At 47.0% G+C, this 22,105-nt stretch overlaps 1 protein-coding gene across 4 annotated transcripts; it reads right to left on the bottom strand.

The window, feature by feature from the left end:
• Positions 1-200: 200 nt before the first annotated feature.
• Positions 201-21,706, bottom strand: tfb1m (transcription factor B1, mitochondrial). 4 transcript variants are annotated; one of them, XM_028968578.1, is made up of 8 exons: positions 21,666-21,706; positions 20,941-21,077; positions 20,717-20,868; positions 19,835-19,943; positions 18,090-18,241; positions 17,002-17,121; positions 1,240-1,367; positions 201-998 (listed from the first exon to the last, which is right to left on the bottom strand). In XM_028968578.1, the coding sequence occupies exons 2-8, from the start codon at positions 21,071-21,073 to the stop codon at positions 749-751; spliced, it is 1,044 nt and encodes a 347-aa protein (XP_028824411.1). In that variant the 5' UTR covers positions 21,074-21,077; positions 21,666-21,706; the 3' UTR covers positions 201-748. The 4 variants fall into 4 exon arrangements, 2 of the variants coding, with proteins under 2 accessions (XP_028824411.1, XP_028824475.1); XM_028968642.1 differs by lacking the exon at positions 21,666-21,706 and adding an exon at positions 21,175-21,522; XR_003748395.1 differs by lacking the exons at positions 201-998; positions 17,002-17,121; positions 18,090-18,241; ... (2 more) ...; positions 20,941-21,077; positions 21,666-21,706 and adding exons at positions 1,445-5,089; positions 5,963-7,327 and having other exon boundaries at positions 1,312-1,367.
• Between the last annotated feature and the right edge of the window lie 399 nt (positions 21,707-22,105).

The raw sequence follows: 22,105 nt of genomic DNA, 5'->3' as shown, positions 1-22,105 counted from the left end.
TCAAAAAACAAGGATGTCTCTCACGCTTAGGCTAAGCCTGCCTGTGTTGTCAAGACCCGAAGACACAGATGGGGCCCAATTGGTTGGTTTTATTTACAGCTACTGCCGGGCAAAACAACCATCCTGTTATTAAAAATAAATAAATAAAAAAACTGGAACAATGAAAAATATCTTCTGACAAATAACCACATGACAGCATCTTCATAGCGCAGTCGGTTTATTCAAATCCTTAAAAGAACATAATTATTTGTTTTAGACAGACGATGCAAAGAGACCCGGAATTAGAAATGTTCTGTGGATGACTCGAAATCACCAGGGGAATTGTGATGTTTTTTTAATGCGAGGTAGCGTCTATTTTCGTTCTTTCCGTCCGCTTTGATGTCTTTGGCATAACAGAAACGCTTCTCGCTGTGATGCGACTAAAGTGTTTCTACGGACGCTTTAAAAACCTTGACAGCTTTCCTCCGTGTCTTCGGGTCCCAAGCGAGCGATACGGAGAGGGAGAAAGAAACGACCTGAATGTTGCCTTTATTTATTTACTCATCCGTTACCACGGCGCCTGTGTGGCGTGAGTTCTCGCTCGCCCATGTTAACACCGTTCCGTGCGCGTCTCTTGCGGGTCATTTAAAACGCGTGCCCCCTGAAGGTGCCAACTGCTGTTACGCTGAGCCGCGATGCGTCTGAACTCGCCCGGGGCCCCAAACATTTCAAATGTCACCCCTGTCTTGTCTCCCAAACAAAAAAAGCATTAAAGTCCCCGGTGTTGCGGCACCTCGCCGCCGCCGTGATGCCTCCTGCCCCTGCGCTTCTCCTTCAGCTCCTCTCGGAAGTCGTAGGCGATGAGCCCCTGGTTCTCCGCGCACAGCTGGCTGTAGGCGTCGGCCAGGGCCCGGAAATGCGGGATGGTGAGCTCGGCGGGCCTGAGGGTGGGGTCCACGTCTGCCCGGCACAGCAGCTCCTCGGTCATCTCCAGGCGCCCCGTCGCCGGGAAGAGCATCCTTGAAGGGAGACGCGACATTCGCAGGCTATTAGCCACCGGAGGACGGCGCCGATGTTCCAGCAGCGGTTAAAGCGGCTCCTCACCGCCATGACTCATAATTGCTACTCGCTTTGTTATCTGGGCCCACGTTGAGTCACGGCGGGATTATGACAGCGACAGGCTGGAAAACGGAATTTACCCAACATGCCACGGGGAGCCTGAGGAGGAGGCGGGAAAAAGCGGTTTAAAGAGCGTCTTACTCGATGCCCCTGCAGCAGCGCTTCCTCCGGAACTGGAAGACGTTCCTGACCAGCTTCTCCACCAGCTTGAAGGGCTGCTGGATCTGGGGCCGGGCCAGCGGGGTGAAGTGCACCACCCCCACGTCCACCTACACACGGAGCAGAGCGAGAAGATGGGAAAGTGGCGCAGCGTGCGGTGCGCCGGTTCCGGTTGCCACAGTAACACCTGTGTGAAGGACCATCGAAAGCGAGCCTCTCGGCATGGGAGGCCCGGGGAGCGCGGCGAAGTGGAGACGGGACGCGGGGTCGCGACATGCGCCTCCATCCCTCCTCCAGCGCCTGCCTGGCCAGTCCCCCCATCAGCGCTAAGCCGATATGACAAACTGTTGAAGTAATGGTGCCGCCCGGCGGAGCCCGGTTCCTCCTCGGATCGCTCTCTCTCTCTCGCTCTCTCCATCCTCCCTCTCTCTCGCTCGCTCTCTTGCGCCCTCCCTTTCGCGCTTGTTTGCTCCGTCTCTCCATCACTCTGCCTCCCTCGCTGGTCCTCTCCGCTTGGGGACGGCGGTCTTTTCTATTCGGAACCGTGCCGCCGTTTCAGGGAAAGCACCCCCCCCCCTCCTCCCTCCTCTCCCCCCCTCCTATCTCTCTCTCTCTCTCGATCGGAGAGCTTGCGGAGCCGGAGCGAGTCTCTCGGCTGAGCCGCCGCAGGAGGTCTGGACCGATGGAGAGCCCCGGGGGCCACGGAGACGTGGCGGGCTCGGCCTTCCCTACGTACATGTCTCTCGTCTGACCGTCCGCGGACCGGCTCTGCGTCACACAGGTATGTCGGGGCTTCTCTCTGGGGCTCGAGGGGGGGGGGGGGGTGACGGCTAATTTATTTAAATGAGCAGGAAGCAGGTGAACTATGCCGTGGCTCCTGCAAACTTTTCCCGCCCGGTGGCCAGCGCGTCCCCGGGTCCCGCCCTCCTGACAGGGGGCCACGGGGACTCTGTGGTCGGGGGGGATGAACTGCCGCATGGCGCCCGAGACGGCAGCCATCAGACAGCATCGCCCACATTTCATCACCTGTCACTTGGACGTGCGGGACGGTGGGGACGCGGCTTTTAAAATGTCCTTTCAGAAATATGGAGCAGCGGAGAGGCGGCCGCCTTTAATTCCGCTCTCCTGGAGTAATTAGACCATCTATATTCCACCACGCTTCATGATGTAAGAGGACGGCGGGCGGGAGTCGATATTGCTCCGTACGGGCAGCGGCGGTTCTGCCGTCGGGTTGTCCCAGTCACTTTGCCCCGTGATTTATGGAACGGCGGCTACACGGTTTCGCCACTCGCCGCAATCAATCGCGAAGCTCGCCATTAATCCTGCTCTGATAACCTTGGCATACATGAAACTCTCGTCTTAAATCACGACATGGGCCTGCGTCCTCAACGCCACCGTCTCCGCCACGTGGCGTCCGGGGGTGGAGCTACCGGGAGCTTGTGATAGTCCAACGGGGAATTCGCTTGATCTGCATGCGCTGCACATGCCTTTTAAGTAGCGAGGACCAGGAAATTACCAGCACTAATGACCTCGGCAGAAATTCCACCGTCTAATTGGCTTGTTACGTAAGGATCTATACGGAGAACTTCAGATGTACTATTTGCATGCAGAATAAAATAAAAGGGTCAAACAAGCGGGAATTCTTTTGTTCTCTACTTCAAACTAGAATTCAAAAAGGCAACGTTCTCGTCTGTGCAATGTTCACATGGCTGTCCTTGCACCGTGTACCAGGAAGACCTACATCACATAACCTTCACGCCACACAAGGGGAACTCCATTAAACCCCGCCACCCTCCAAATTTACACCTCTCCCCCGACCCAAAGGAGACGCGCCTAGAATTTGTCTCTTCTGCCAAAAGAACGAGCAGGTGAACGTGCCGCTCCTTCTGGGCTTTAGCACCTGAGAGGCAGTAACGCCTCTCCCCACGCCGACGGCGCAGAACAATGGAAAAAGACAATGGGATTTGCACAGCTGGGGAATACGGTACGCTGTAAACTGCGGGCCAGGCTGAGCGGGAAGAATCGGGAAAGCCTCGGTAGAAGGAGAGCTGCATTAATCATGACAACGGCTTCCAGGGGACATCCTGCACTAGTTCAGCTCCAGAGCAGAGGAGCTTGAAAATGTCCCACTGAAGACAGGGATGCTTATGATGGGAGTGGGGAGGTTTCTGTTGTACGGGTAAAGCTTTCCGGACTCCTGGAAAAGCCCAAGGCAGAATTCTCCAGCCCAATGGGAGTCAGGAAGTCAGAAATGTACCAGTGCAGGTCTATGAGGGCCAGTGTACGAAGATTTCCACTGACGGTAAAGTGGTGATCAGTGTCATATCAGAATACACAATTAGATAGAGTCTTCCTTCATGTGAGAGTGAAGCGAGTTGTCGTGAGTTTCATTTCATTCACAAGGCCTTTTGGTTGTATACCGCCCCCCTGTGGTCTCCAAAACACAATTCAACATAAGACCAAAAATGAAAATTTCAATTGTGACCAGTATTACTATATTCTCTAGGCACTGATTAATCCATACAATAGAGTGACCAATAACTGATATATTGTTATGTTAAGACGTCTCTAGTATTTTGTATGCCATCATGTAACTAGTCAGTTACTAGTTTAGTAGAGATTGATTAATAGGTCATCTTTACTGAGAATCTTGTCGTCACTCTATTAGAGATGCTCATCTCAATTGCACTTATGATTATGTTGAATGGTTGATGTAAAAAAATATAATGGTTTTAATATAAATAAGTGGTGGCACTTTCAAAAGGATTTTAAAAGAGCCAACTAACCAGCTACAATACACCACACGCAGGGACATCAGACAATGCTTTCACAAGATCCAAGGCATAAAATATTGCCTCCTACCCAGGATCCCAATTATTCTAAGGCAATAAAGAATATGCAAATGGTACATAAAATATCTCATATACCAGAAGGATGATCTCCAGTCATGGCTTCAGAAATGGGCCCCATGCTTCTAATAATTCCCCCACATCTTCCAGCTCCCAGCTCACATGGTTGCCCTCCCTGCACGCATGGTAACTGCGTCCTTTATTTATTTTTTATTTCCACCAGTAGGACACCAGTTCCAGCTCTGCACGTCTCCTCTGTGATCTTCCCAACAAAGAAACGCACAGACACGTAAAGACACATTTCCCTCCATTTGCCAATTCTCAAAAGCAATACAAAAATTGATTCATTGATCCTGTGAGTTACACAGAATCCATGTCTTTGGCTGACCTAAATCAGGTCAGGACGCAGGCAGAGGTCATCCAGCTGGCAGAAAAAGTGCCTATGAGTGAAGGTGATCATAATGATGGCAGAACAAAACATTGCATTTATCTTATTTTTGTCCTTGTATTCCTTCCCCCCCCGCATCTTTGTCATCTTGCCACTCCCTCCCCCTGGCCACTGCAGAGGTGGGGGTCGAGGGGTGGGGGTAAGCAGCTGTGAGTTTAGCCTCCCGCGGTGCGACTGCTGATGTTGGGACGCTCTTTGCCTGGGGAGGGTCAGTTTATATGTGGCACGGTGTTTATGTTTCTTCAGCCAGTCCTGATGGATCACCCTGTCGATGACAAAGGAGGAGGAACGACTGCCACCAAATGAAATTTTCACTACAGCCCTGCACTAGGTTCCATCTTGTGCCCAATTTAAAGGGGTGGGGTGGGGCGGTGAAGTGATTGCCCAGTCCATGTCCGTTATTTGTTCAATCTGTTGGCTTTCACCTCCGACAACACACCATCTTCGACATGAGATGCAGAGTAGATGACAGTCATATTGGCGCTTTCCTGCAGTCTCACCCAAACATGGAGAGTCCAGTTTCATCCTGTTTTGGCTGTCGAAGTTATAATAATTATTATAAAATGTAATAGCATGTAAGCTGGTTTAATTTGTTGTGTAGGAAGATTATGGTATTTTGATGACAATTGGATATTCATTCTAGTAGATTATTGAAGAATAACAATATACAAAATATTTAACAATATTAATATAAGTATAAATTAAAAAAATGTTACTGTGGTCTCTAACTTGTTTGACTATGTCACGCAATTTACTGTGATTGCGATAAATAAAAAAAAAAGGAATAAATAATATGTCGTTGCTTCTGGATTAAACTGACGCAACGTGGCTCGCGAAAACATTACAAAAAACAAACAAATAAAAACATTTCTTTTCGTTGACGAATAATCGAAGCGTCCGTCAGGCCGACAGTTTCCGTCCCCGCGAACTTCCCGTGCGTCGCCGCCGCCGCCGCCGGCGTGACGTCACGCCGGGTCTCTTCTGCGCCTCCGCGCCGGGGGAGACGCGACCTCTCCGCACATGTGCGGCTGGGACGCGCACTAATCTACTGTTGCTAAGGAAATTCATGAGATGAATGGATACGCCCCCTCATCCTCGCGTGTGTGTGTGTGTGTGTGTGTGCGTGTGTGTGTGTGTGTGGCGGGCAACCTGACGCGTCAAAGCCCCCTCTGCACCAGTCGAGGTAAGATCAACATTCCGCGCACTCCCGCGTTCCGAACAAATCGCTTTAGCTGCGTCCTTGAACTCGTGCCAGAGACCCGCGACTGTATTACATTAGCGCGATCGAAGGCCATTGTGTTCTGATTCAATTCCAGCTTTTTAGGTTCGGATAAAAACACTACGGCGTATTAAAAGTTCCGCAGAGATGGAGCGCGGAATTGTCATCGTCGTCAGACGTTAGACTCACCTTTTCGTTTCCGTTTGACGTCAAAAGTCACTGTGGCAACATGCCGACTTTCTGGCGTTGGAGGAGCAGCAGGGACATCCGTCCTGTTCGGCAGCTGCTCCAGGCTTCTCAGCAGGGACCCGCTGGCATCCCTCCTCCTTTTGTTCCCCGCCAGAGAACACGCGTGTGGCGTGGGGGGGAGGAGACTCACTTCCATCTCTCATTCCTTCACCCAGGAGCAGCGGCGGGTGCTGAGCGGCTGAGGCGCCGGTCGCCGGGTCCTGCGCCAGGGGCAGCCGTCCGGTGAATGGTTGCCGCGGGGCGCGGCGCGGCGATGGCGTCCCCGGGAATGCAGATCTTCGCCTTCGTGCTGGCGCTGCTGGGCATTATGGGAGCCACGCTGGCCACCCTGCTGCCCAACTGGAAGGTGAGCGCGGACGTGGGCTCCAACATCATCTCCGCCATCACGCAGATGCAGGGGCTGTGGATGGACTGCACCTGGTACAGCACCGGCATGTTCAGCTGCACGCTCAAGTACTCGGTGCTGGCGCTGCCGGCGTACCTGCAGACGGCGCGCACCACCATGGTCCTGTCCTGCGTCCTGGCCACCCTGGGCCTCTGCCTGGCCTCGCTGGGGCTCAAGTGCACGCGCTGGGGGGGGGGCCGGCGCTCCAAGCGACACTCGGCCATCGCCAGCGGCGCCTGCTTCATCGCCGCCGGCCTCCTCTGCCTGGTGCCCGCGTGCTGGTTCACCGACGAGGTCATCCGCAGCTTCCTGGACTCCAACGTGCCGCCCAACAACAAGTTCGAGCCGGGCGGCGCCCTGTACGTGGCCTTCGTCTCGGCCGGCTTCCTCCTGCTCGGCGGCTCCATCCTCTGCACCTCCTGCTCGGGCAAGCGGCACGGCCCCCAGGACCTGGTCCTGCTGCCGCCCGACAAGCTGCTGCTGCAGCAGCGGCTCCTCCAGCAGCAGCAGCAGCAGCAGCAGCAGCAGGAGCTGCAGCACCAGTACTGCTCCCTGTCCCCGCTGGACAACAAGACCGGGTACAGCCTGCAGGACTACGTCTAGGGCGCCCGCCGCATGCACTCGCGCCATGAGTCGGAGGGGCGAGGGGGGGGCCGGGGAATTTATGGCCGTAACCACCATCCTCCCCCTTTTTTGTTGTTCCGCAAGCACAAGCGGTGGAGGTATTCCCGGAACGGCGGAGACTCGTCTCGACACTCATCCAGCATCTTAAACAGGAGTTCCTTCGCGAGGCGCGGTGGCCACACGTGGAATCCTCCAATAGTCGTGCTTGCCAAAGGTCCGGTTGGGATTTAAAAAGCACCTCGGATGAACGCGAGTCAGCAATACGAGCAGGAAAAGTACGCCCCCCCCCCCTCCCATTTATCCTCATCCCTCGCTTTCGCCTTTCTTGCCAGCATTTGGCACTTCCGGTATATAGCCCTGTTCTTTGGTAGCCTGTAGATGGCTGGATATTCTGCGTGAAGCATGCTGCACCCATAGCGCAGTGGAATGCCTGGTTAGAGTACGTAGCCACAATGCCTGTGCCTGAAACCCGTTTTATACCGAAAGTGATCCCGAAAGTCGCGAGGCGGCCAGACGTGGCCCGGAGCCCCGCGGTAGGGCGAGAGTAATAACAACACGTCCCCTCCCCGCACCGGTCGTGGCGGCTGGGGCCACGGTCCACATTTTGTAGGAGTGTGCGCGCATACGCAAACAGCAAGCCGCATGCATGCTTTTCACTCCCGCCACCGTCACTGCCATGGTAACGGAATCCTGCACCCAAATATCTTTATTGTCTGGGGGGGTGGATTGGCAGGGGGGGGCTCTGTCTGTGCCTTTTTTTTTTTTTTCTCCCTCTCCTTTTTTGTGGGAGGGCTGTCGCTTGGTTCTCCTCCTCCCATTTCCCGCTCTCTCTCCCCATCAATCTCTCCTTCGGTTTTCCCCCCTCTCTCTCTCGCTCGCTCGCTCGCTCGCTCCCTGCACCTCTGTCTGCTGTGATTGGCCCTGGCCATCTGTGAGAGGGGATCAATGTCTCGAGACAAAGCCCTCTGCAGCACCTTCTCGCAGGCATAGATCCGTTTGCCCTTCCCTCGCCTCACCCTCCAAGTTCCCGGCGGGCGGTTCTAAGGTTCCGTCTGAAGGGTGGGGGGGTGGCGTGCTTTATGAAGCTGTATCTATTTAAGAAAATATGCATGGTTTTAAGAGTGGCCTTCCTGCTGGATGCTTATAATGTCTATTAACAGGCCTGGCGATGTTTCGTTGTTGTCGTCCATCCAGTGTTACCTTCTTTCTGTGCTGTGGAATTGCATCAGCACCAACGTGCACTGGGCTCCTGCTGTTCTATGCCTGCCTGTGCTTGGGGTTCCACCATGTTCCACCCTTCCTTCTTTCCGCTGTTACCACAGTCTATCTGTTCCTCTCTCTCGGAGCACATATGGAGAACCCTTACGATGGCGAGAACAGTTGCTGTGGACAGCAGCTTGGGAAGCAACACGCCAACAGCCATTCCCGCTCAACACCCACACACACGTCCCCAACGTGGGAAGGGGGCGATTGCACTTGGGGATGAGGTGGAGTGGGAGAAGGGATAGGGGGAGGACGCCTCTCCGAACTGAAGCTGCCACCCTGGAGACGGAAGGTTGGCAGTGATGCACGACGCGGTGCATTCCTCTCCTTTCCGAGTGCCCGTTCCCACCGGCGAGCAGATGGCAGAGCCCAGCCCGCCACCTGCAGGCAGCGCAGTGCACACTGGGAGGGCATCGCCGGGGACCTGGCTGCCCTTCTGGGACGGATTACAGTCTCCGCAGCAGGCGCGTAGGGCACCTGGACAATAAAAAAAAAAAAAAAAAAAAAGCCCAGGCGCCGCTACCCAAATGCAATAACTGACACTGAATGTGCTCTCCTGAACAAACAAGGGGACATTTTGGGCCCAAGAATGTGCCAAACCTTCTCCTGACACGTTTGCCAATGTATGTACAGTACAAAGTTCTAGATGCCAATATAATTACCATAGAGAAACTGGGGGTGAAAGGGAAATATATTCCAAATGGTTTGAATGACCAATAGCCTGACAGCCTAAACCTTCACTGAAATGAAGTTTGTTTACAACATCCATACATGCAGTTGTATTATTCCGTGTAGTTCAATGTATTTATTTTTGACTGTTCCTCACTTTCAAAGCACAATCATTTCCATACAGAATTGGTCTCATTAGGACTGTCTTGAAGCCTCTTCAAAATATTTTTTTTTTTTTTTTATTCCTTAAAAAAAAAAAAAAAAAAAAGGTATAAATTATGCTGTTGAGATTTGTATTCATTGTATTCCAGCCAAATGATGATTTCTAAATATTCATTATTCCTTTTGTTTGCTGTGGGAACATGACATTCAAGCCCCATATTAGCATCTGAGCATACTCATATAGCAAAATCTTCTTTATAAGAAGAATGAAAGGAGGGGGGGCACAATTACACGTGACCCTGTGTGGTTCCTTGCAGATGCTCACACTAACTTGTTTTAATGTACACGATGCTAAAAGTGTTAACTGACTCCCCACACCCTTTTGTCTGGTAAAATTTAGCAGGCAAAAACTAGGCCAGAGGTAATCTTTTTGGTGTGCCAGCTTGTTTATTAGCTTCAAATGGCCCATGCATCCGTATGGCTCATACAGTTTGAGGAGAAAGATTGATTTAAAAAAACAAAAAAAGCTGCTTTTTTGTGGATGCTTAAAGCACTACTTCATTTTGCAAAGGGTCACAGTTCCAAATGTTCCGGTACAGTTGTCTCAGTGTGCTTGTGCAAGTAGTTCTATTTTTTACTAATAAAACTATTTTGTGGAAGCAGAACATTTTCATATGAACTTGTTCCTTCTCATGCGTATGTGTGTTTGGTGTTGGAGGTAGTTTGTTGGCGCCTGCCAAAAGCACAGATTTTTGGACTAAGCAAGCTGTGCAGCACGTAGGCTGTTTTTCGCTTCACAATGTTCATCTATTTGCTCTATATATGTGGCAATATTCAAAAAATGAGGCCATATAAGATATAAAAGGATTTTTGTAACCATCACCATACCATAGAAACAAGACATTTTATAACTCAGCAATAAGCCATATATATTGTATATATTGAGAAAGGGGTTCCAAATCCTGTTCTTGGAGCCTGTCCTACAGAGAGTTCTGATTCCATTCAATGCTTAATTAGGATCAGGCGATTGTTAACAACTTAATTATGTATGTGGCATGCTGAAAGCACAGAAGGCTGGAATTAAATCCAGGAATATGGGGAGCTGCTGCTTTGACATATTGGCACTGTTCTCAATAATCAAAGCCAATATATCATGATATAATTCAACCTTAAATGTATTATACCAGAACATGATCATGCCAGAGTTTACCTACTAATATGTGGGTATTAATACAGATATTGCAATAATACAAAAATAATTGAACGTCATTAAGGCAGCATATAATTGAAATAATTTCTTTTTGATATGGTACGATCTCAGACAAAATTCCAGGTCAGAGCTAATTGTGGTACAATAAGTAGTACACTTCTGCAGGGCTTATTACAAGTCTTTTTGCGGGGACAATTCCACCGCGCTCAAGCCCAATGAATATTCTCTGAAATGGAAGGCAATAGTGAACTTGGCTGTAACGGTGCGGCTAAGCCAACTCGTCCTCAGTGGGTAGACAGGATGATGAAACTGGCTCACGTCCTACAAAGGGGAGTGCCTAGTCACACAGACACGCTATCTGGCGTGAGCCCTGCCATTCTGCATTCATTTAATCCACATCTGCCTATAGGCTTCTTAGCCGCCATCCGAGTTCCCCCATTTGTGTAAGCATCTTCAAACGAGTCACTTCTGTACTTTTTAAATGTTTGCTTGACATTTTTGGGGTACCTTTCATTATGGTCAATTAATGTACCTCTACCTAATTCAAAGGCTGTAGTCTTGGTTGTGAAACTGTCAAGATAAAAAAAAATATAGAACCTCATGGGTAAGGGCTAAGATTCTCTCCTCTTGTGAGGTTAACCTACATTTGGCTTCAAAGAGTTTAGCCTTTTAGCAGTCATGACACATCATCTTGGATCGTTTGAAATTCCCCTGTGCCCTCGATATTGGGTGAGTTCACCTCCCCTTTTCAAACAAGCTGATTTGCATGGGCTCCGCTCTTGCCAACTCAAACCTTGTGCCGCGAAGAGTAACGACGGAGAACCGATCGTGATGTATGGATGCAGGTCGTTACGTGTCCATTATTGGGCTTGTAAGCCAAAGCCGCCCCAGCCACTTTTGACAGGTTACACAGGGGGTGTGAGTGATATGGGGCAGCTGTGCAGAAAGCCATCAGTCTTTTTTCCCTTCATAGGCAGCATTTCTAATACTAAGCAGACAACAATCAGTCAAGAGCTTACATAATGGGAAGGTAATTCTGCCCTTATAAGGACAAACATATAGTAGACATAATACACTTGTCAGCTTGAGACTGAGGATGACCTTGCCCTGGCTCAGGACCTCCCCATCCTCCCCATTTCCCAAGGACACCACAAAGCCTGCCAGAATAATGATGTTGCCCGCTGGTGGTTCGCGAATTGCTGATACGAGCAATATGGAGTCCTCAATGACAGAATGACCATTCAGGAGCACGATAGAATCTGGCAATTTGTAGATACTGATGTCCAATAATCTAATTACATATTGTAAACGTGTTTATGGCTGCATTTTGCACTGATTGCTGAAACCACATTACCCCACAGATCTATTCAAGGTTAGGCATAGTGCTGTATGCAGTGGACAGACATAAGGACGATTTAACACACCATTTAGCTCTTATACCCTTGAAAACGACTTAACAACCACCAACGTACTCTGAATGGTGACGTTTGATACCTCCATTATATCAGTAAAGACATGGTTTGACTACCATTAGAAAAGGTTCATTTATCACTTGTGCACAGTTGTTTTCTTTTATGCAAATAAGTTCCAAGGGTATAGTTAACTTGCAATACCCTGAAATCTGAGTCTGAGACACTTTAAATTAATGTGTCAAGATTTTTAATGCAAGCTGAAAATATTCATTGGTTCTAAAGACTTAAATGGGCATGCTAGCCACTATATGCTGGCTAAGTACAGTCACTGGATTATTTATGAACTATATCTGCACATATACAATATGCAAACGCTCTCCCAACTCTCCCCTTAAACCACTTCAAAAAGAAAAGATAAAAAGCCCTCTCTCCACAGTTCTTTTTTGGAAAATTTACTCTAAATATAGGCTCCTAATTCAGCAAAAACACAAATATTGACACTCAGCAAAAATCTCTAAAGAGGCTCACTCATTTTTCTTCTGGACAATTTTATCTCCACAACAGAAGGGCCAAGCAAAATATCAGAGAAAACATCATTCAAACATGTTTATGTAAATCAGGGGGGGCAAATGCATGATTATTTATTCTAAATATTTTTTACATTTTACATGCAATAGTAACATTTTTTTTCTTAATCCTGCAAATCTAAACCACAGCATTATAGTACAAGTCACATGGCCAAAAAATAAGTCAATTTCCCTCACATTCTCGCAAACATGAAATTAGCAATGTTTCAGCAGAATTTCTTCAAATTTGCTACACACACTCACATGGTTTGGATGAGCTAATTGGATGTTCGGTGAAGGATGCTGATGAAGAAATTACAATGTAAATGTGTAACTACTCTTGAATTCTTGTCATTGTGATACACAGCAGCACAGCACACGGTGCACACAGTGAAATTTGTCCTCTGCATTTAACCCATCACCCTTAGTGTTTTTTTTTTACTCTTATTAGTCATCCATATTCTGTATTGCACCCTCTCATACCACTCGTGGACAAAAAATGTACATGCACAAACTCCTCACAAAATCCTCATTTTTTCTGATTTTTTTTTCAGTAAGCATTTGTCAGTAAATGAAACATGTATATTGAACAACAAATGTACATATTTTAATGATATTGTATTATTATCATTACTTTTGCTTAGAGGTGGTTTAGAGGTGGGTTTCCTAACAAAGAAGTGTGTGTCCATAGAGTAGTGATTTGGATATGTGTGGGTGGGTATGGTTGGAGAGATGACAGAACAATATTATGTGTTGATATTTTCACTGTACCTTTCAGCAAATGGATCTCATGTGGCAAATCCTGGTCCCAATAAGACATTAGTGAGCCATTTCCAGATATGCTTTTAGCTGGTCTAATTAGTTCGTAACACAGCAAAAAAAAAAAAAAATGCATTACTGTCAAAGACAATCCAGTGCTTTCTATCTGAAGATAAATCTCTTGAATTGTTGATAGGCTGTACCTGTCACAGGAATTTACTTTAAAAGACGTCCCTGTATTTTTAGCTTTTACCTTGGGACCATGCAGCACTGAGACTGAGCCTTCAGGCGTGCAGCAAGTCATTGAAATAACTTTGCTCTACCCCTTGATACCTCATTTGACCCCATTTATCAGAATAGAATAAAGCACTTTGCGGCACATCAGGCTATACCTCATGTGGCCACAGAACGGAGAACTACAGTCTAAAACTTAAGCTGCAGCTGAAATGACATTTGCAATGATAGTAGCCCATAGGTAATAACCATGAACCACAAAACCCCCAGTAACTAACATTGTGTCCCTTGAGCAAGACACAAAGTTGTTCTAATTGTGACAATCATTCGGGACGAGAAGATCAGATAAGCATTCAGCTACATTCACTCAGTTATGAGGGTTATCCTAATCTGATTATGATAGTTTAGCTGATTTAAATTCACGCTCTCAGCAACGCAATGATGAAGCAATACTAATTGTCAAAATCAAACGGCCCTCAATTTTGGCACGCTTGTCAAATTTACCCAGTGTTTGGCCTGCTTATGACAGACAAATGTTGCATGACAATCAGCAAATTGCTGTGTGGCATCTGCAAGGTAAATTCAATTCATCATGGCCAGTTTTCCAACCAAGTCACAGCAGCTCCTGATGCCACTTAGCTTGCCAAATCTGACACTCTGACCATCGTGAAGTAGTGCAATAGTAGTATTCTGCCTTATATAAAAATGTGGAGTTCCCCTGACCTATGGTCTCGCAGGGAGTACAGCAGACACGAAAAACATCTGTATCTGCCTCGCCTTCGGAGGCCTGCGTGAGGTGTGCTGATGCAGTAGTTACTCAGGACAGCTAGAAAACCATCTGCTCGAGGTGCGCTTCACTCTCCCTTCAGATCGATCTCTGTCATGAATCTATCTTCAGGCTCTTCTGACTCCCCTCCCTCCACATCTCCCCCCAGTCTCCTCCTTTCCCCTCTCTCAACGTTTTTTTCCTGCAAGGTACCACCGCGGCACCGTTTTCAACGCGCTCCTTTTCCGCAACGCAACAGTCTATAATAGAGATCTATCGAGCGACTCTTGAGGCGGTCGATGACCAAGGTGGGTTAATCACACCCTGCTAACCCAGCCACAGGGCTACTGTCACACTGAGCCGGCCTCCTTTGACCCTCCACCACAGTCCAGAGCTAACACCAGGACCGTAAACAGCCCATTCATTCCCTGCGGATACCACGTATGTAGATTAACATGTCAGAGTGCAGTATATCAAATTATTATTCAGCCGAGGTCATCAGGAATCCATGATCTGTGCTGTGCTTCAGAGCTTTTGGCACTTCCTAATTGGCGATGCTTCCAACGCACCGTAATTAGCATCTGCTTTTGCTGGCGGCCGTCTTAGCAATGCGACAAAAAGCAGGTAGGGGACATCTGTGCTATCGGAGACACGGCGGCTGTAGGAGAAGCTAGCCTGAGGCACACGACAAGCAGCCAATCACCATGGAATGAAACCTTCAAGGACGGTCAGTCACTCAATGTGACAGAACCAGCTGCCCCACGGGCCGAGACGGGAATAAAAAAAAAAACACCCAAAACAAAATCCCACCATCACAACACGTCAATACTCGTCAGCCTCTGATTAGGAAACCGCATCATTTAGCTTGGATCTCAAACATCACTATGGATTCCGTCTGACCTTCCAAGAGGGTTCGATGGGAAAATTAAGCTCCCTGCCTTTTTGGAAGGAAACCAAACTGGAAATCAAATGGCACGCTGCAAATTAGGCGAAGCCACGCTACGCCTAATTGCTGGCTTTTCTGATCCATTTAGCTGAGAGTTGAGGCATCTGCTGATGCTCCTGGGGAGGGCAATCTGAGAACTGCTGACGGCATAATTGCCCAACACCCCCTGCAAACACTGTAATGCACCAATTCCATGTGAGGGGGGGCACTTAAATCTACTGAAAAGTTCTTTAATTTTGACTGACTGGTTGGATGGTTGCCTCAATTCATATGTGGAAAAATGGGGAGAACACTGAAGGCAACATCTCGACCTGGGAAATGAAAAGATTCTGAAGGACCATCTCAGTTGGCACAGCCTTGTCAGGCTGCCTACATCACATGTGTTCTCCAAAGGATTCAGCCTGTGAATTAAGAGATACAACTAGACTTCATTCAGCACACAATAGGAAGTCAGAGCTTAACTATTTCTTTTTATATGAAGTGATGTCACTGTTTACATTTACGGCATTTATTAGACGCCCTTGTCCAGAGCGACTTACAATCAGTAGTTACAGGGACAGTCCCCCTGGAAAAACACTCAGGGTTAAGTCTCTTGCTCACGGACACAATGGTAGTAAGTGGGGTTTGAACCTGTGACTTTTCTGTCTGCTGGTTCAGAGTGTCTTCCACTAGGCTAATAACAGCACCTTGTTGTGGTCAGCCAACAGGGTACAGAGTAAGAAAAGCACAGGGCGGGGTATCCAAAATCATTACATTTCTCAATATTCTCAGTACATTTGTCAGCAACAACCATAATGAATTTCACTATAAAACTATATTGCTTCTTATATTCCCATCAGAGGGTACAACAAACACAATGTCTCTATGTATTTTAAATTACCCATCCTGTCAATCCATCTCTGGAGAAAAACACAGAGCAGACAGTCCAGTAAGACCATTATGACCATAACCTCTGTTTAAAAAAATATCTCAATAAATTTAAACTCAGATATTAAGAACTCAACATGTCCCTGGCTGCCATTGCAGTTCAAGCTATGCATCGTGCACTTTCAAGTCGCAGCTTTTTGCAACTGCACTCTGACGAAAACGTACTGTTCTATAATCCAGCGCAGCTATATGATGTCAGTTCTTGATGTTAAAATGAGGCTCTTTTCAAAGAGCGGGCGGCGGCTCTGTGGTATGTTAATGTGATTGGTGTTTACCACTTATTCAGAGCGGACATCAGAGGGCTGCCCGACTCAAGTGATCTCGGTTGGATGTTGATATTTTTACATTGCAGAGAAACACACACATTTGAATATATTCAAATACTAAGCCTGGACGGTCCCAAAAACCAGCAGCCTCAACCTAAAGTTTTCCACCACCGAAATAAGACAGTCTAAAATGTACTTTTTATGACATTAGCTTTCCAAAGTGCCCCTCTTTGCTTCGGCTCATGCTGAAATGCCTTCTGCTGACACACTCTCACACACACCAGTGCAAAAAGCCCTGGTGTGTGATGAAATAATCATCCGGAGCCATTTCTTCAGAGAGAATGAACTATCAGACCCGACTGCATTGCTCTGGCACTCTGCGTGGATTAAATATTTACATGTGTGGGATTTTCCAGGACCTCTCTCCAGAAAAGGGGAACCCTGTTTTGTGCAAGTCAATCTAAACCGCTGCAGAGGTTAAACACACAATCTCTCGATCACCTGCAAAATACCAAAACAATACAAAGGGGGGATGTTAATTGAAACTGTGAACCTTCTGGCAGAACTCTTGTTACCTCACAGCGTGCCAGCGCTGCAGCACACTGGAAAGCCCAGCAGGCATCATTATGCATGACATGTCAGCGATCTGACGCCACATCTAAGACTGCATTGATTTTACTAGTCCCTAATGAGCCTCCATGGTGGAACCACGAGGCAAAAACTGAACTGAAAGCAGTGCACGAGGAGGAGAACAAGATAGCAGGGGGCAGAAAGAGGACGGGACCCTTACGTCAGGTTTGGGAACGAATGCCCGGCCAGGGATGGTAAAGCAGTTCTTGACCGTGCAGAGGTACTGTGCCATGATGGACAGGCGGCTGCGCTGTCTGCTCCCTGTGCTCGCAGTCAGCCTCTGTGGGAGATGAGAGATCAACATATACATTTTTTACACCTACATACACACACACACAAAAAAAAAAAACAGTTTAAGACTGAACAATCACTGCATGCCTCTGTTAAAGGGATATTATAGTGAATAACAGAATTTGATGATTGTTTAAGAGGGTGATTTAGACAAATAACTTCTGCACACAAACTTCAACAAACAAGAAATTTGGGGGCTAATTATCTGGAATTATGCACAATGGGCTCCTCCCATTAAAAAGCATCATAAAACCTTGAGCTTGTGTGATTCAGAAATAATGACAGCCAACCAACAATGGCTGGTGGGTAGTTAATTTCTCCTCTACAAGATACAGATAAATAGCAAGAATCCTTTCTTTCAACGTATTTCTGTAAAACCGATGTGAAATCAGCTTACTGTAAACATCAACACTGAATTTTATAATTTTTAGGAAATATTGCTCGGCCAAATTAAAACGAACCGCACATACTTCATGCTCAGATAGAAAAGCCACTGACGGGCTCACTGTGTCTCAGGCGTAGCTGAGAATGAAGTATTATAATAATAAGCAGCACTGGTTGCAGTGGTCCCGGCTTCCTCTCTCAGCATGCAATGTGTCAGCGTCTCCAGCAATAATTCCCATGACAGATGGAGGGAAATGTGTTTCGAAGTGTTTGTGGGACGGTTTTGCTTCTTGTACGGGCTGATGGAATTCTCCATGCTGTTTTTCTGCCCTCCAGTGACAGACAGGCATGCAATAAAAAAAAAAAAGCCATATTTTACTCAGAATTGCAGTGTAAGGTTAACATACTGTCTGCTTGATCAAAATTTCTAATGAAGGCGGGAGGCAGCATTTATGGAAAAACTGATGAAAGTGCAATCCAGATGGACCTGCAATTCGGAACCCTGGGGGAATTTCTCACTGTCTGAATTGAATAATGAACCACCTTCACTGGACGGAGAGGAAACCGCCTCACCTCAGCAACTTCCTTCTGGAAAGTGAGCGTGAGTCGCGTGCGCCCAAAAACAAACGGGCCACTTCTGTTAGCCATGCTCTCCAGCCATTTGATGATGAGTGGGGTGGAAACACTGAAGGGAAGGTTCCCAATGACGTGCAGGTCAGGTGGTCCTAGGCAGACGTGTTAACATGTTAACATAGACCCCCCACAAAACACAACAGGCCCCATCAAATCAGGAGCATAACATTCCGCAATGCGGCTAGATAAAATACGGATTTGATCGTGTTACTTAATCCTCAACATCCCACCCACTGTCGGTGTTCCAGAGACACTGTGTGGGACGTGCACCACGGTAACAGTCCTACCAAATTAAACATCAATGTTGTCAGTGCGCTCATGTCGTGTATTTGTGGATATTTGAAAAGTATGACACAAAACCGGCCCTAGTGAGGGGGTGCAGGCTCCCCGCGTTATGAAACAAACGGCTACTTGCTAGTTCACCGTGGAGTGGGGAGTGCTGGGACTGCTTTCTGCAAACATCACAGATGTCAGGTCTTTCCTAACGAGATGCTGTTGAGTATGCCTCCTAAACTATGACGGCACTGCAATACAGCCCTAATTTGCAGTCCTGCTTAGACAGGAAAAACCACCGGTGAGGACGGGTTTGACACTCTCTAATGGCTAGGCTTGGGATCAATGCCTTTTTCATTTATACATCAATAAATAAAACGCAATAAATAGCTAAACCCTTAAATCATCCCCCATCAGTATGAAGGTTTATTGATATTCTGTCATATAAGGAATGACCACTAGATGGAGAACTAGATGTGAACGTTTAAATCAAGTTGTCAGGTAAACGTGGTAATAAGGCCTCTGGATTTTATATTGTCTCCTTGTGGTCTCCAGAAACGAATTACTTCAGACTTCATTAACCTTCCTATCATGTTGGGTGGGGGGGATACATCCATTTCGATGAGGGTCAGATTGACCTGAACATATGAAACACAGCCAAAACTAGACTATAATCAAACAAAACATTTTTTTTCTTTTGAAATGTGCATCATATAAAAGAAACACCACTGTTTAAAAATACAATTAGATGTAACATTCTGGCAATGGTGTTCAGGTAAAGTGGAAATTGGTCATTTGTAAGTTGTCAAGATAATTAAAACTCTGCCTTTACAGTTTAAACAGACATATGTTAAATGTGGCACTTCCAACTTCATTTTAATCTTTTTTTCCAGTTTTATTGTCTTGTTGAGGTGAACAGACATGTCATCCTTAGCATGAAGCTTCCTCTGGCAGGGTATTTTTTTTCCAGAACATTACAAATCAATAGAAATGTGATGCTCTTATTCATTGTTATTTAAAAACAATGTGTTCATAATTTAAATAGGTTTGAGTCTAATAGGTTTTTTATTTCTGTATTTTACACAGAGGTGATATTTCTAAAACTCACATTCACTGTTTTTTTTTTTCCCTCTATTTATTTGAATATTGAACTTTTTAATATATCTCGCACTGTCCACTTTCTGCCAAGACAATGTAAATTTTCCCCACTGCGCTGGGTCTAATAAAGGGTCATCTTATCCTATCTACAGAAATAAAGGGGGAGCTCTTTAAAATATTGCGCAATTGGACTACATTATTTAACCGAGAATGAAAGAAGTCTTTTGAGGTTTGCCAAATATTAAGATATGTGTGGGAAGCCAAACCCAAAAATATGTGTTGCTACCCAGGCAGCTAGCGTGAAAGAAACTCACCATCCACCCATGTCTTAGCAATGTGGGAAGGGAAGCCTTGATCCATTCTGTACGTGAGAATATCACCGTGAACTATTCTGACTCTGCCAGGGGCTGCTTCAGACAGGAGCTGCAAACACGAAAGCAGCCGGGTTTTACATTTCACGACAGACAACAAAATGCTCCAGACAACATTCAGAAAACAAGTGATCGTGCAGAACAATCCCTCAAGCAAATAACCTGTGATTTCCTATGACCTCCAATCCCTCAGATGACTTCTCAATTTAGACCTGCCAACTATCTTTGGCTCACAGGAATCATCTTCAACAGCGTGCCGACTCAAGAAGACAAGCGTGCAACCCTTTCAATGAGTGCGTCAGACAGAAGCCCATGTGCTAGAGACGTGCTAGCGGTGCACTTTCTGCCCGATTCTGTCAGCAGCCGTAGGGACTCTCTTGACAGGAAGTGTGAAAAAGAGACAAAATAAACCAGTGCATCATCTTTAAAAGGTCCTAAAAGATACTATCATCCGTCAATTGTCGCAGGGGGAGGCTGAACACGTAAAACAAATGCCGGCGCCAGAAATCTGATAGCTCGAATTGATCTCCAGGCGGTTTCATTATTGCCTGGATGAATAACCACAGTGGAACAGGGGTTCAAAGGCCTGTCCATCAGTTTTTACAGTGTTAAACCCTTCTACACCAGTGATCAGCATCATAGATAGCTTATCTTCAGAATTTATAATCAAGTAATTACATTTATTTGAAACACTGAACATATCCGCTGACCAACAGTTCTCCGGGATCCAATTAACGTTCTGATACTGGCGACCAAAGCCGGTCAATATTCCAATTTACCCAGGGAAACAAGACTGCTGGAGTCGGGAAAAACATGCCATCCTACCTTTAAGCCAGGGATGAACCTTGTGTCCTTCTCCACCACCAGAAGGTCTGCAGCTCCAGCGTTCAGAATGGACCGAGTCAGGCCACCTGGTCCGGGCCCGACCTCACACACATGAGCGTTCCTCAGACTCCCAGCCTGTCGCACTATTTTATCTGTAATGCCAAGGAGCACGTCTTATCATTTGAAGATGCGGTAAATGTTCAGATGCTGAATTATTCAGCTACCTGTGAGCCTCATGTCCAGTAGGAAGTTCTGGGAGAGTTGCTTCTCTGCTCGGAGGTTATACAGTTTAATTATCTCCCCTATTGTGGGGAGAGGGGGCAGCCTGAAAGATGATAGTTTGGTTGACATGGCCATTTTACTGCAAAAGAAAAAAAAATCTTTTAATAAATTGTTTATAAATTCATGGCAAATGGTTAAATTGCACTAGAAAACCCAGGGACTGTTCTACAACATACCGCACTGCTTATGTTACAGCAAAACCCACACTGGAACCTTCATGTGAAAAATGGAAAAGGATGATTGCGCCATCCGGTGGACACTTACACGAACTTCTTATTCTCCAACTTCACTGCCTACGTCACCAAGCGCGACCTCGCGTTCCCCGTCCCACCGAATCACAGTGAATAAACACGAGCCGGCCGACCGCGACAGGCCACTTGGCGTCCCCGAGAAACACACACTTCACCCAGACACGGAACAACAGGGCCTGTAACCAGCCAGGCGCCGTGAGATACACGTCACGTAATTAAATGTACTGTGTAGTATTTTCGGGAAGTCGACTAGCTACAGGCTACATGGAGCTAAAGAAAACCGGAGCACTCCAGGTGCAACGAGCCATCTTTTAAGGACGTGCGTTTAACGGATGACACATTCTCTTTGCCTTTCGAACGCAGAAAAAAAAACACAGAAACGATTTAAAAACTCCACCACACGGCACGTTTCTCACCTGAATGTTCTTCCCGTGGAAGCGTCTGTTACTTGCCTCCTCAGGATGTCGCATCCAATGAGATCGCGAGCTGTGCAGCTTCCACCAATCACCGGGCCCGGCGCTGGACCGCTGTCGCCCTTCAGCGCGCAGCAGGCCAATCAGCAGCAACTTTACTTCCGGGATCTTTTTTCCGTCGACGCACACGTGTCAAAATAAATCGCCTGATAACTTACCCGCGGTGTTATAGAAGCGTAAAATATGTATTGACGGAGATCAAAATACAAAGAATGGTCATATCCATTTTAATCTTTAATAATTTACTCCTAAAATGAATATATTTTCTAGTTAAAAACCCTCATTGTGTATAGTAGTAAGTGAAGTGATTGTCACTTGTGATACACAGCAGCACAGCACACGGTGCACACAGTGAAAATTGTCCTCTGCATTTAACCCCTCAA

This window comes from Denticeps clupeoides, chromosome 1 (assembly GCF_900700375.1).
Source record: "Denticeps clupeoides chromosome 1, fDenClu1.1, whole genome shotgun sequence".
In the NCBI taxonomy this organism is placed as follows: Eukaryota; Metazoa; Chordata; class Actinopteri; order Clupeiformes; family Denticipitidae; genus Denticeps; species Denticeps clupeoides.
This window is presented reverse-complemented; position numbering and strand designations above follow the sequence as displayed.

What these genes read in the sequence shown, in the direction of transcription:
- tfb1m (XM_028968578.1), bottom strand. Translation starts at nt 21,073, where the DNA reads ATGGCCATGTCAACCAAACTATCATCTTTCAGGCTGCCCCCTCTCCCC. An exon ending in GGTTCATCCCTGGCTTAAAG is followed by an intron (nt 19,944 to 20,716) that starts GTAGGATGGCAT and finishes TCGTGTTTGCAG; the next exon opens with CTCCTGTCTGAAGCAGCCCC. An exon ending in CATTCGTTCCCAAACCTGAC is followed by an intron (nt 1,368 to 17,001) that starts GTAAGGGTCCCG and finishes CTCCGTGTGTAG; the next exon opens with GTGGACGTGGGGGTGGTGCA.